General features: G+C 32.5%; 1 protein-coding gene across 1 annotated transcript; it reads left to right on the top strand.

Moving 5' to 3' along the window:
- The first annotated feature begins 1,986 nt into the window (after positions 1-1,986).
- Positions 1,987-15,892, top strand: LOC126978431 (ATP-binding cassette sub-family F member 2). The gene is made up of 12 exons (XM_050827214.1): positions 1,987-2,071; positions 2,307-2,472; positions 2,590-2,796; positions 6,231-6,419; positions 6,610-6,753; positions 7,771-7,894; positions 8,425-8,623; positions 9,873-10,052; positions 10,219-10,359; positions 10,881-11,072; positions 13,813-14,016; positions 14,755-15,892. The coding sequence occupies exons 2-12, from the start codon at positions 2,325-2,327 to the stop codon at positions 14,887-14,889; spliced, it is 1,863 nt and encodes a 620-aa protein (XP_050683171.1). The 5' UTR covers positions 1,987-2,071; positions 2,307-2,324; the 3' UTR covers positions 14,890-15,892.
- The last annotated feature ends 471 nt before the right edge of the window (positions 15,893-16,363 follow it).

Raw genomic sequence — 16,363 nt, forward strand, 5'->3', positions numbered from 1 at the left:
CTGAAGCCGTCGCTATTCTTTTTGCTTTAAAGCATATTAAGAAACAAAATCAACTTAATAAGAAGTGGGTAATAGTTAGTGATAGTATGAGTGTGTTAAAAAGTTTGTCAAATAACAAAATGAGTGCTAACATCAATTACATCATTTTTGCTATAAAGGAATTGTGGTTCGAACTATGTTTAATCGATATTAAAGTGGATTTCGTTTGGGTCCCGTCCCATATAGGAGTAGCAGGAAACGAAAGCGCTGATTTTCTAGCTAGAACTATCATTAATATATCCGATCTATCCCTATATCCTGATTGCAAAGATCTAGACATTAACATACCATATACAGATATAATAAGTAATCTAAAACAGCGTATGACTCTTCTTTGGGGAAGATATTGGTACAATTGTACAGAAGTTGAAAATAAGGCTCATTCGTATACTTTGTTAGATAATCCCGTTAATAGCACACCCTGGTTTTGTAAGTTTAAAAATAACGCTCACAGAAAGTTCTATACTACAATAACACGAATGCGTATTGGTCACTATCGATTGAATTTTCATCTTCATCGCAAAAAAATTGTCTCCTCTCCTTTTTGTGACCATTGTAATAAGCAACAAGATCAGTCTCTGGATCACATCTTTTTTGATTGTTCGTCCTTTGGCATACAGCGCCTTGTGCTGATGGATGAGCTACTGGAAATATATGGTGCACCCAATATAATCCCGCTCTCAGTAATAGATCTATTAACCTTTCCGCATCGGCCGTGCCCGCGGGCACTGGTAATTCAAAAAACAATGAGAGCGGCTGTGCCGCGGGGCACTTTTTTACCTCATCCAGTTTTCACCCTTATTAGGTGTACAAGATGGTTTATTTGCCTACGCAGTTATGAACGAGTGAATTCCCAAACACATTTCGATCCGTTACGATTCAAGGCCACCAATATTCGACGTCATAGCTTTACGGACAAAGCACTTATGTGTCCACTTGTTCCCGGCCGGCGCAGCGAGCGGTCGTTATCAAGACTTTACACGAAGATCGTTCTTTGTGGAGATTTAAGCTTTATTTTATAATTAACATATACTATTCATTACAAAAACATAAAAGGAAATAAATAAAACAAGTAATTAACAATAATAACAATATTTATTTTAAAATATACCTATTTTTACACTTTTTTTCGAATGAAAAGTCTGTGTGAAAAAAAAAAGAAAGACAATATGAATAATTTATACATGGTCTTATAGCATGTTTCAATAGCTTTCAGTGACAGTCACTCATATCACCCTAGTTATAAGCATTTTATAACTACACGTAAAATAATACACACGGGGAAAATGCCGCGAAATTGCCGGAAGCTTGCCGATCAATAGTGTACAGCGAGATCCGGAGCGCGCCGATCCGGAAAGGTTAAAGGACACATCAACTTATATGTCCTTGTATAAATTTGTATGTAGTACTGTAAATACATTGTAATTTGTAGATACATACGTTGTAAATTTGTTTATAATTATGTAAATACGTTATAACTTGTACATATACAACTAGTAATAGCATAGCGCAATTCGCGAACTGAACAGATAATGTAAATAGGTAGGTATTATTCTAAAAAGTTATGCAAATTACACTGGATTTGACTTTAAGAAAAGGGGAAAATTATTAGAGACTATATTACTGGATTTGGACTTACTAAAAGGAAAATATGGAAAATATTCTTTAGAGAATTATACATTAACGGAAATGGTAAAATAACTGATGACTTTAAGACTGGATTGGATTTGATGAAAGAAACTACTATAAATATTCGCTATCGAATATACATAATTGGAAAAGGAAAATGGAAATAATGTAAGATGAAATGAGAAAACTGGATTGGACTTTTTGTAAAACAAAATAGTGAAAATAATAAATACCAAAGAAATGAAAATACTAACGACAAGGCAGTAAGGCCCCTGGCTATAGCCTGTTCGAAAGAACGAATTAATATAAAAAAAAAAAATCAAGTATTGAAGTGTGTCTTTCTTTTTAAAGCAGCACGTGTAGACGCGCTTATCTTCTTTTAAACATTGTGTGAAATTAATAGGTATTGGTAATTTGATTTAGTTTATTTTAATATGAAAACTACATCTATTTAGATCACAATAACCCTTTACGCTGAACTGCAAGTTTTTGGGAAATGTCAGCATAATCTGTTGAAGTCCTAGATAAATGTAATCAACGTGCGAAGTGAATAAAATATAGAGTTTAGTGATGTGAATTCGATTGCAGAGATTATCATGAATCATTAATGTGAAGGTAAACTAAGTTATTTTTTGCAGTTTATCTTTAAAAGAAAAATGCCGTCAGATGCGAAAAAACGAGCACAGCAAAAGAAAAAAGAGCAGGCGACCAACAGAAATAAAAAACCTATTGCGAAAGTAACAACAGCTGAACAGAATGGATCTTCAACGAACGGTAAAGAGGAACGTGAGCTCACGGCTGAAGGTAATTATTGATTTCTAGCTAGTCATTACAATTTTTTTCTTTATGTTAATGTATAGGCAAAATATAAGACAACCACTGAATTTATTTTTTCATTAAATAAAATGTTATTAATTTTAGAGGCATTATGTCTTAAGCTGGAAGCTGAGGCAAATATGAATTCTGAGGCCAGGTCATGTACTGGCTCACTTGCTGTCCATCCTCGGTCTAGGGATGTTAAGATAGCTAATTTCTCAATCACCTTTTATGGTAGTGAATTACTGCAGGACACATTACTAGAGTTGAACTGTGGTAGAAGATATGGCCTAGTTGGACTAAATGGATGTGGTATGTATAAAACTTGACTAGTATAGATTTAATTGAGAGTTATTAGTTTGCTTAAAATAAATACCAAGATGACCTAGTTGGGAAACATGTTTAAACTTATAACATTCAACAACTTATTTATATTTGTATGAATCATATCGAAGGTTTCTGTTATTGTAACATGCTCTGGCTAATTATATTGCAGTACAATGATGCCTGCCTTGTTTTAAGTTTGATTGCGAATAATTTTTATGTCCACTAGCATTTTATTCATTATGAATACTGCCTGTTCTTGTTATTGCTAGGAAGTATTATGTCAAATTGAATTGATGAGCATCTGAAGCATACTTGTTATGAGTGGCTGAATAAACATTCTGTATGCTCAATGAACAACATAAGAATCTTAAATTGAACTCATGAAGCAACATATGTAATGTAATAAATGAATGTGTTACATATGAAAAGGAAGCTTTTGCGAAAATTTTAATTATTTAATCTATCTGTTCCGGGAAACTGATTCTTGTGGTATACCTCAGATAGGTGTGATTTTGGCATTCACACAGAGTTCTCTCAAATCATATTATTTTACATGAATTAATAGATTGCTTATAATTAGGGTGATTTGAGTGAATGTATCTGAAAGGTATTGAAACAAGCTATAAGACCATGCAAAATAAACCATCTTATAAACAAAATAAGGGGTGGGGGGAGGGAATAGTGTGCCATATGGCACACTCGGTTTTAGTGTATCTGTATAATCTAGTGGTCTGGTACACTGCCAATTTCAGAAGGTTAATAATGATTATATATTATATAACAATAAAACAAAATAAATAATTGATGATCAAATCCACTGTAATGGCTTGAATTTTTGGCATTGCATAGAGATGTGGGGTCTGTCTACATGTTCTATCTATAAGGTGAATCCTTATGTCCGAATGGACTCAACACAGTATTGAACACCAAAGCCCTATTAAGAGACAATAAACGGGATGTTAAAGATAAAGATCCAATTAACTTTATTATAAGTAATTTTCTGAAATAAAAAAATTATATGTGGAATGTACTTTTATAACTTCATAAATTTATAATATCTAGTATTTACACGGTGAAACTTCATGGCTATACCTTGAACCAGACATGAAGTTAGAAATGGATTTGCATTATATTTTAATACAATTTTTGAAGTGCTAATTTTTTGCAAAAGTCTTGTATCCCATGTATGTCATGTATCCCACAACCCTTATCAGCTGTTTTTCTGAACTCTCTTTGACCTAAAACAGATGATTAACATAGATGTGACATAATATTAGATAATATTAAAATGTCTACTATTCATTGCAGCTGTGAGGCAAATTATGTTTCATTTTTCCATGAAGACAAAGTTATTTTTACACAACTTCAAAAAGGAGGTGGTTCTCAATTCAATTGGTTTTTTTTTATGAGTGTACACCGATTACTCTGAGATTTATGATTCGATTTACGTAATGTATGTGCATTTTCTTTAGGTGACATTGAAAATCATCCCAAATTTGTATTTACTTTAGTTTTTTATGCATTTAGGTTAAAAGATTGGCCCTGTCTGTCTAATATTCTTTGAATCACGATTATTACACCTCTGTGATTGGATAATGTGAGGATAACATTATCCAATCACAAACACACAAACATCTTTATTATATTATGCCAAGAGCTCTAAAGGCATATTCACACTGCACTATTTTTATTCAAGATATTATTATGTAATTTAAAATGTAATGAGTTCTTTTTTTTTGATAAGCTATTACCTACGCCATCCAATGCAGGATGAAGTCGAAAATAATTCCAAATTTGTATTTACTTTCATTATCGTGGGACTGGTTATACCTTGCACAGAATGCCAGCTAGATTATGGGTATTACAATGGCACCTTTTTCTGCTCTGAAGTGTGGAAGCATTATTGTGTTTTGGTCTGAATGGTGCCATAGCTTTAATTATACTAATTACTAGAAAATGAGTCTTAACATCTTGTCTCAAAGTGACAAGCGCAATTGTAGCGCCACTCAAATATTTTGGTTTATCAAAATTCTTGAGTGGTATGGCAGGGCGTTTCAATTACCATCCGATCAACATCTAGCTCGTCTCTTCCCTTCTTAACCATTCTCGTATTCATAATTGGTAGGTAGGTATTCTATGCCCGGGCCGGGCAGAAGTAGTTATTGTGTTTTTCGTAAGAAATTTCTCTGTAGCAGCCCAGAGTTTAGAAATGTGGAGGCTTGCGCCCTATTACATCGGAAATAAACTTTGTGTGTGGAAAAAATACACCTTTGTCTAACCATTCTGGAATACAGGTGTGAAATGTAGTGTTCCTTATTTTGTTACACAATAATAGGAAGTAAGTTATTGTAATTGTATGTGTAATGCATAAACACAAGCCACGTGCTTGCCTATGTATTATTCGCTCTTGTGTGGTTCGGTCTAGTGTGCATACACCTTAATCATAATCTTAATTTCAAGGGATATTTACCTATTTACCAAAATAAGTAATTTTAGACTTTAGTTGTCTTCCCACAGTCATGCTTGTCAGTTCGCCGCGTTATTATTTGCGGGACTATTTGGATTGCAGTGATTTCGTGTGATTATGTATTGAAAGGGAAGGAAGGCACTTAACCCTTCATTTAGTGGTGTTGCTGCAAAACCTACCTACCTACTTCTCCCTGTACCATGTGTACCTGGGCTGTTTTGAAGGTCAAGTCATGAAATAACTAGGTACCTACTTTAGTAGCGTAAAATAGCGCAGCATTGAAGGGATGTTATACCCTTTCTGATTCACACAGTATATACAAGCTTGAAATTACTTAAAAAAAGCAGGTACTCCATCCTCAAAAAGTGGCAATGCTCTTGTGATTCTTCAAAGTAAAAAAAAAGTGTTTTGCAAACTGATCTATTCAAATCAACCTTCATACCTTATAATAATCATGTTACATAGTGTATTGGGCCATGTATTGTTAGTTTTGACTAGTGCTAGTATTAAAACATAAGTTTTAAGCAATTGATATTCTGATAAGTATATTCTTTACTTGTCTCATATTATAGTTCTGTATGTATGTCACTAAATTCCACCTAGACAATTGAACTATTTTGAAAGAAATCATGTGTGTTGTTGTGTTTGTTTAGTTATAGTTCTAAGTTATTCTAACATTTCATATGATTGAGTTCTAGTAAAATTTCTTCTTATTCTTTGATAAGAAACTGATTTAATATTTTGTTCACAACAGACCAAATAAGGCTTCTTTATAAGCGTAAAATTTCACCTCCATCCCACCATTATTACTGTGTCCGCTACATACAGATCAAATATATATCAGAAAAACAGTAAAATCCAGTGAGCTGTTTTTATGACAAAAAATAATGCCAATAAAAATTCGCAAAATACATGAACCTTAAAATTTATTTATGCAATTATATTTTAACAGGAAAATCCTCTCTTTTGGCTGCGCTGGGTCGGCGTGAAGTTCCAATTCCGGAGCACATTGATATCTTCCATTTGACACGGGAAATGCCAGCTTCTGATAAGTCTGCTCTGCAGTGTGTAATGGAAGTTGATGAGGAACGTATTAAATTGGAAAAACTCGCAGAAGAGCTTGCCCATTGCGAAGATGATGGTATTTGTCATATTATTATTCTTTTGATATGAATCAAGTGTAATTTGGTATTGATAGCTCATACATCATTAGATGGTGAACATTTCCTTAAGGCCTATCGCAGACGACAGATCGTCTGTAACGCAATGTTTTAGTGATAATAAAACATATAGAATTATATGCAGTAAAATACAAATGCTATTGTTTATAGAATCCCAAGAACAACTATTGGATGTCTACGATCGTCTTGATGAGTTGAATGCTGACACCGCAGAGGCACGTGCTGCTAACATTCTTCATGGTCTAGGTTTCACTAAAGAAATGCAACAGAAAGCTACAAAGGATTTTTCTGGTGGTAAGTATGGGGATCAGGTTGGCTCTTATTACCATACTCTGTTAATACAATAATATTTAATCAACTCAACAATATCTCATCATTACAAGCTTATGTTTGTTGTGTTTCCACTTCTTCATCATCATTCAGCGTCATATGGTGTAACACCCAACAATTAATATAACACAACAATGGAAGTATAGCAAAAGTATTTTTTTTTATACTGTACTTTAGCAGGAAGTGTACAGTGATTCCTATGGAACTTCCGTAGAAACCACATAACTGCACAAGAAAAAATTCCTTCTACAGTGTATCAATGTCTTATTGATCCATTATTTTGGTAGATACCAGAGTGTTCTAAAAGATTTAATAAATTATCTTTATACAGGTTGTCCCAAAACTCAACGATAACCAGGTACCAGGCGAGAGGCCAAGGTATACCAGTTATGAAAAAAATAAGAAAAAAAAACTATGGCACTTAGTCAAGCGATGATAGACATTTTTCGAAAATGTTAAAAATTTGACACCCTTTGTCGCATTTTTAGGTACTGTAATCTTTTAAAAAAACTTGCCATAGGTAGTGTAGTACATTTTTTTTCCAACGTAGAGTGTCAAAGTTGACTGACATAAATTTTATAAACCATAACTCGTCAAAATTTAATTTATTTTACTTAGTTAACAATGATTATTACTTTCATTTGTGGTTACCATTAATAGCACTGTTATTTGAGATAACATTATTAAAAAAATCACTGTAAAATTGTGAAAATTGCGAACACAGTACCTAAAAATGCGACACAGGGTGTCAAATTTTTAACATTTTCAAAAAATGTCTGTCATCGCTTGACTAAGTGACATAGATTTTTTTTCTTATTGTTTTCATAACTGGTATACCTTGGCCTCTCGCCCGGTACCAGGTTATTGTTGAGTTTTGGGACACCCTGTATAAGGTTAACAAATTAAATCTTAATATATAAATGGTTCTTAAAGTATATCAATCAATTGATTTTAAAGTGATTGAATTCACTATATTTACAGGTTGGCGTATGCGCATAGCATTGGCGCGCGCGCTTTATGTCAAGCCACATCTCTTGTTACTTGATGAACCAACCAATCATTTAGATCTGGATGCTTGTGTGTGGCTTGAAGAAGAGCTAAAACAGTGAGTATGTGTAGATTAAATTGATTGGCATACATTCTATGTCATAGATAATATCAAAGAATATAAAACTGGTTGTGTTTGTTGTATACACATACACAGTTCTTAAAAGTTAAACCAAAAAAAAAAAAACAGCTATTACTATATTTTTTTGTTGTCACTCTATAGATATGAAATTTTTTATTACAGTTAAGTATAGGTATCAGATTTGTTGGATTATTATAATTGCATGTGAAGTTTTGGGGTTTTTATGTTCTGAAATGTGAATAATTCTAAGAAACTCGTAGTGGTCGATTACAATGCCACTGTTAATATCAACAACTACAAAGCATAGCTAAGATATAAATAATTTACTGACTACAATGGTAGGTGTTGTGTAATGAACTTTTCTTCATATCTATATTTATGCTGCTGTTTATGTAATATAGCTTGGTGGTATTTAACTTAATGTTATACATGAACCCCAGGCCTTTATTAAAATAAGATAAAAGTGTTATTTTATATCATGTTAAGCGTCTCTTTATTGTTTTCAGTTATAAACGTATCCTGGTACTGATTTCACATTCACAAGACTTCTTGAATGGTGTATGTACAAATATAATTCATATGAGCAAACGAAGACTTAAATACTATACTGGCAATTATGAAGCCTTTGTAAGGACAAGGCTTGAGTTGCTTGAAAACCAAATGAAACAATACAATTGGGAACAAGATCAAATTGCCCATATGAAGGTTGGTCCCGAATATTGATTAAACACATTTTTATAAAAAACTAGCTGACCCAGCAAACATTGTATTGCCGATATTAAAATCGCGATACAAAAGTAACTCTTGATCGTAGATGGGTGAAAATTTGAAGTTGTATGTATTTTTTAATGCTGACTCATAATCAAACAAATTTAAAAAAAAATGTCAAAAAAAAAATTTGTCGTGTGGACCACCCTTAACATTTAGGGGTAGATATAGGGTAGACATAGATGTTGGCCGATTCTCAGACCTACTCAATATGCTCACAAAATTTCATGAGAATCGGTCAAGCCGTTTCGGAGGAGTACGGGAACGAACATTGTGACACGAGAATTTTATATATAAGATAAGACAAGTGACAGTCAGTTCTTAAAAGTTAAACCAAAAAAAAATAACAGCTATTACTATATTTTTTGTTGTCACGTTGGATTATTATAATTAAAATACTATGTTGTCTACTCAGTACAGTCGCTTTCTAGAAGACCCATATTTATTCATAGAACATGTCACATGTATTTCGTATTTTTCCATTGTTATTTGATCCTACCACTCCACTGTTTTTTTTTTATCCCTTCATTCCCAAAGAGTTTCAACATACAGCCACATTCTTATTGCTCGATGCGTGGTATCTGTATGAATTTCAAAAAAAGAACATTTTCGTTTACGCGCGCAACCACACTCCCAGAACGTCGCGCGCCGTAAAAAAAAGTAGGTTATTCGAATCTCCGCCATTTTTCTTCGATATTTTTATTGTTTTGTTTACAAAAAATAAGCGATTCATTTTAAACGCTGCAAAAGAACATTATATACGAGTGAATTTTAATTATTTCACTGTACAAAATGTAAATTACTACTAAAATAAATAATTGTTTCATTAATACTTATTTTATTTGTATATAATCAGTAATGAATGATATTAGGTTACTACTAGGACTGGTGTTTTAGCTGTGTGTGGTGTGTAAGCTAACTGTTCCAGAATCTTTTAGAGGATTCATATTCTGGGTGTAGATAAATTATTGTATGCAACTGTTGATAATTAGGTATTAAAACATGTGATACTATTATCAATCCACATTCGTGTTTTAATACCCCTTATTACACAACAGTTGCATAAATGTAATTATTAAATGGGATATCTTATGACAGTTCATGATGTTGGTAACACTTGTTAACACATCAACTAATCAATATAATATTGCTGACATGTGTGAATAATTTTGTATTACTTTAACAGAATTACATTGCCCGGTTTGGTCACGGCTCAGCTAAGCTGGCACGTCAAGCTCAATCTAAGGAGAAAACGCTAGCAAAAATGGTTGCCCAAGGTCTAACCGAGAAAGTGGTTGATGACAAAACCCTTAACTTCTACTTCCCTTCCTGTGGAAAGGTGCCCCCACCTGTCATTATGGTTCAGGTAATATTTTTTTATATATACTGTAACATTACACTGAATTGAATTTTAGTGAAGTTTTTAAACAAAGGCTTAAGCTTACTTTGTAACAACACTTATCATGGTGTCACATATGAATAGCTAATCTATGCTAGTGACTTATAAATTCATTACAAAAACATTTTCACAGAATGTATCATTCCGTTATGACGATGATGGTCCTTGGATCTACAAGAATTTGGAATTTGGTATTGATCTTGACACAAGGCTGGCTTTGGTGGGTCCCAATGGAGCTGGTAAATCCACACTGCTGAAGCTTCTTTACGGAGATGTAAGTTTTTCTGTGTACATTATATATTTCAATCCACCAATAAATAACCAAATAATAATAAGGACAAATATATGTGAAAATTTACTTAAAATTATTTGAAAAATGTTTAAGAACATATTAAAGTTAATTTTCTCTAGTTTTCTTTCTGTGTAGACTGTAGAATCTGTAATCAGCATAATGCTACTCAAGTTAAATAAGTTGAATTTTTTTCAAATTTTCTTTGACCTTTTATTGAAGTTACTTGAAAATCGATGTATTTATTAATATTTAGTGAAAATGAAAAAAAGAAACCACTCCATAATAATACTATAAGGTAATTTGTATGTTATGTTCATATTTTTTCAGTTGCTTACTTATTAGTGAATGTTAATGTATTTATTAAATTAAACACGTAAATGATTTGAATGATAAAATCCTTTCACATCACATTTCCTCTTAAAACTCATAATGTGAAAAGTGATAATTAGTGTTTGTTAGTGATTTATACTCATTTCAGCTATTCTTTAATTAATAATTTTCAGTTAGTACCTACAATGGGGATGATACGTAAGAACTCGCACTTGCGTATTGGTCGTTACCATCAGCATTTACATGAGCTCTTGGATTTAGATCTCTCACCACTCGAGTACATGATGAAGGAGTTCCCAGAAGTAAGGGAACGGGAGGAAATGCGGAAAATAATTGGAAGATATGGTTTAACTGGTAGACAGCAGGTATGACATAAGACAATATTATAAAAATGATGCTGACAGTATGATGTACAATATGATTTACCAGTGGGAGGCTCTTTTGCACAGAATGCCGGCTAGATTATGGGTACCACAACGGCGCCTATTTGTGTTTCGGTCTGATAGGCGCAGTAGCTATTGAAATTACTGGGCAAATGAGATTTAACATATTATGACTCAAGGTGACGAGCGCAATTGTAGTGCCGCTCAGAATTTTTAGGTTGTTCAAGAATCCTGAGCGGCACTGCATTGTAATGAGCATGGCGTAAAAAAATAACAATAATCAAATTATTATAAGGAATTGCAGCATATTTGGAATGCTGCATGTATTTAATATACAAGCCACAGCTTTGTTTTTTCGATGTTAATCGTCACATGACATAATATTGAGCCAATGAGTTCTACAAACAGGGCAACATATAATTCTTGCGGCCAACCAGAAACGATATATTGTAAAAATTTAAAACTTTTACATTAAGAATTTAATCATTGATTATAATTAGCTGTATTTATAATGTTGGTATCCTGTGTAAGTTTGTCAAGTTGATAAATTTATATTTCTACTACAATTAATAAAAGGTTGCAATTGACTGTTAATCTACAGGTTAACTTAATATATATAAATCCATGGTCTGATGTTTGTTCCAGTGAAAGTGAACAGTGAACTCCTTAACTAATGAACACATTTTAATGCGTATTTTTTCATGAAGTGCAGTATAGTTCAACTTGAGAGATTGGATAATTTTATTTCGATTTGAGACCCATACTTATTTTTATTTCCAATATTTGTTTTGTATCGACATATTTTGTATGACAATTTATTGAGGCACAGTTTCACAGCTTTGCTGTGAAACAACTTCATTATGCAACAATGGAATAATTCTTGATGTTATGAAATATTAATGAATAATTGATTAAAAAGTTTTTTATTTCTTATGTACAGAACAACGTCTGTCGGGTTAGCCAGTATATAATATTACTGCTTCACCCAAAAATAAGGACAAAGATTATTTGCTTCGTTACAAATTTTGTCAAGGTTTATTTCTATCTTTAGATATGTTTCAATTATTTAATTATTTTTTTCTCCTTATTTTCAAAAATACAAATCGCAATCCCTAAAATACTACAATTCGAAGATATAAGTCCCATCAAGTTCTGTGCATCTCTTCTGTTCTTCTACAATCAAAGCAATTGATGCTAAACAGTAAAATTGTCGACCTGGATGGTGTATATATATATATATATACACCATCCTAGCGCTGTCGGTCTTTAGGATGGTGGTGGCGGTTTTGAGGTCAAAATATTGAAGTTGTTTGTGTTTCGCGTATAGGTTCGGGACCATTTGGTCATCCTAATATTTTAATTTCTGTCACTCTAGGTACGTATAATTCCTAATAATATGAAGTTATGTAGTTGTTAGCAATTTAGATCTTGTACAGCACAATTTTAATTAAATTAATTCATTTTATATTTTATGCAAAATAATTTTATATTCATATGATTAAAGTTAAACTCTTGAAAAATGGCTTATATAGTCTGTTTTTTTTTTAGCTTCAGAATACGTTAAGTAGTTATTCTATTGTAGCTCCATAACCAAGGTACACGTAGTTTTTTAAAATGATTTTGTTATTAAAATAACCTATGATATAGATATTTTCATTTTTACCGCCCTCTAGCGGTAAAGACGCAAAATGCAATTACTGTCGATTTTTGATACATTTAAGATGTAGCATAAATTTAACATCGAATCGAATCGAAATAATATAATGACGCGATATTGAATTGTGTACTTTCATATTTCTAAAGTCACCAGTAGATGTCACTCATCCATGATCCAATGTAAACTCTAATTATTGTAATAATTAGATTGAAACGTTTGTAGCTTCGAAAAACAACTTTAAATTCATTTCATAGAATTTTTACGAACTCAAAATACAAAAATTGCACGGTACAATGCTCCCCATTGTACATACGTATCATTTAAAACTAATATTAATTGTTTTTCTACATATTGCACACCCTAATTTCCTTCTTTTGTTTTAATGACCTAATAACTAACTATTTTAACACATAACACACAGCAACGTCGTTTATTTTATTTCATTGTACAAACAGTAAACACAAAATCTAAACACAGAGAGAATAAAGCTAAAACAAAATGGCCTTGCACTTTGCAGCAGAGAGAAACAGGTTATAATCAGGTACATGGGAGTGATTGAGACAGATGTGGGATTGTTGGTTATTGTTTTCCTCGCGAGTCGCAAAATAATTCGTCAAGATTTAGGCGGTGGGCCAATAATAGGCCAGTACGCTAGATTACCTTACGCTGTTAAATAGCGAAGACATGTTTTTGGAACATTTGGTATATAAAGAGCGCACCTTCTTCTGTAGTCGGATAACTTTCGACGAACACTTTTTCTAAATAATTTCTTTGTAACGTAGGCGCTCCTGATAAGCGTTTGTAAAACTGCATACGAAAAGGTTTAGCGTAAGGTAAAACCTTGGTAAAACTGTGAGTGCTTAATGGAAGTTTGGTTGGTTATAGAAAAATAGAACAAAATTAACTATAACATGTGCGATATAATTTTATTTTAGTTGTTATTGAGGTAGGCTATGCCTATTTGCCAATATTGAATGCACGCCCCTGTTCTGTATTCCGTGTTTATTTGTAAGACTGTACATGCAATTAGTTCCACTGATGCTACGATAAATGATTTCCTCTCAGGTCTGTCCCATGCGCCAGCTCTCAGATGGACAGCGTTGTCGCGTCGTATTCGCCTGGCTTGCTTGGCAAACTCCACACCTTTTGCTGATGGACGAACCTACTAACCATCTTGATATGGAAACCATTGACGCGTTGGCTGATGCCATCAACGACTTTGATGGTGGAATTGTGCTAGTTAGCCACGATTTCAGACTCATCAATCAGGTAATTTATTAATTGTTGTTACTCCAATTTGTAAGTGATTGATATATAATTCTTACTCAAGAGACTAACAGACAATTTTCTTAGTAGTTTTTGGCTTCACAGTGGGGTTTAGAAATAATGCACCAAATCTACACCTTTCCGTGTAGATTTAGTGCATTTTTTCAATTAACTTTTTTGTTTGTTTGTGAGCTGTTTGAAAGAAACAACAACTCTGAATGTTACGTTGAGCTCCTCACAAAACATCAGGGGCAACGAATTTACAAACAAATGAAGATTCTAAATAACTTGAGATTAGAGTGCACAAAACTGACACTTATTTTAAAATCTATAAGAAATATAACAATTTTTTTGAATATATATTTAATTTAGACACATCACTTTTATAGTTTTATCACATAACTAGAGGATATTGAAATTAATAATTAGTGTCGGACTGATGTCATTATTGTTATAGAAACATGAGCAATCAAACATATTATATAAAATTTGTTTTTGTGATGTATTGAACTAACTTTTTCAAAATTGTATGCTTTATTAACCTTTATTGTTTCAAAATGCATTTCAAAAATAATTTATACCAAATAATGATGTACTCCAGTTGTCGCTCAGGAACGAGATCGTTTTTTTGTGGTACATCCATGGCACAAAAATATATATTAAAAATTAAATGTAAATATTTCTCTTCAAAGTAACAATTTATTAATTGGAATTCATGACAAATATACGTTATGGTTTTAGGTGGCTGAAGAAATTTGGATATGCGAGAAAGGAAGTGCAACTAAATGGCAGGGTGGTATATTAAAGTATAAGGATCATCTCAAGTCGAAAATCCTAAAGGACAATGCTGACAACGCTGCTAAAATGCGAAAATAAGTGCAGATATTTATTGTGTTGATACCTTCGATTGATTTTATATTAGAATAATTTTTAACTCAATTTTAACCACCAGGATAGAATATGTTTTATTTAAATCATGTTCTACCGGTACTATAGGAAACTGAATAGTGTATTTTAAATTCATTTTACAAAACCTATTTATTTTAATGAAACAAAAAAATTTATCTTGCATGTATGACTTTTAACAATTTTGAAATCAATATTTAGGTTATAACATTGTAGTTTGCAATAATACTTAGGCAATTTTTATAGTATATTCAAATTCAAATATTTTTATTGTAATATACATACACACTGTATTCACAGCTCTACATTGTTGTTGAATTGCATTGAAATTTCATATGTTTTACTTGCACATTGTCTGTAAGCACAGCTTTTAGTAGAATGACGCTTATGATGTTGGTCTCACTGAAGCCAGTCTAAATATTGAAACCGACTCAAGTATTTCTTATTTTATTAAGCTTTTAAATCAACCAATAAAATTTATCTTTTAAAACATTTTTAACTGTATCATGGATTCTATGTAAATATGATGAATTAAATTGAGCACCAAGGGTGGTAGTCGGACCTGAAACCATTCGATTCATCCACATTCACTTTGTGAGCTTTTTAAGCGTTTCTATTACAAGCACACACTTTCCCTATAGTAAATTTTCATTTAGATAACTCGCATTGTTATTACAAGTTTAATGTATATGCTAAATTACTACCAAATACAATTCTTTTTGTCTTTATAATTAACCAAAGTACACTTGTATCTCTCTCTAAATATTTCGAACTATGGTCACAAAATTCATAAATTGCTTAGTTAAAATAGTGAAAATGTCATCAGTAGTTAAAATACCGATTGGATCAATACAGCTTGTCAAATTGTGTTTATAACTGACCAATTAGGTGTGATCAATATTGGATGTTAATTGATCATAAAATGTAGCATATTATAATACTTGTAGTAATTCAATAAAGTTATCAAGCAAAATGTGTTTTTATTTATAGTAGGAAGTTAGTACCAGTGCTATCGTTTTTAAAAGATCATTGATGTTGACACAGCATGATTGTACAAATGACAAAATTGACATATTGAGAATCTTGCACATTTAAAGGAATATCTTTCTTTTTTATAGAAAAGGAGGACAAACAGTTTTACAAGTACCCTAATGTTAAGTAATAATAATTAGATTGAGACACTTGCCTGTACCATTATGAATGCAAGTCAATAATATATTTGTCGTAGTCTCAAGAACGTCGAGCACAAAAAACGAGTATGAAGATGATTCGCCCGAGCTCGGGTGTGATCGGCATGCGGTGCGAGAGCGGGCGCCGGGTGAGCGCTGAACAGACAGGGAAGAACTATTGAGCGAGGCGGTTGTGTCGGACTCGCATACCGTGAACAACACGTTCTTATTTCATAATCCATTATAAATGTGAAGTGAAACGTTTTTTGCCGATT

This window comes from Leptidea sinapis, chromosome Z, assembly GCF_905404315.1.
Source record: "Leptidea sinapis chromosome Z, ilLepSina1.1, whole genome shotgun sequence".
In the NCBI taxonomy this organism is placed as follows: domain Eukaryota; kingdom Metazoa; phylum Arthropoda; class Insecta; order Lepidoptera; family Pieridae; genus Leptidea; species Leptidea sinapis.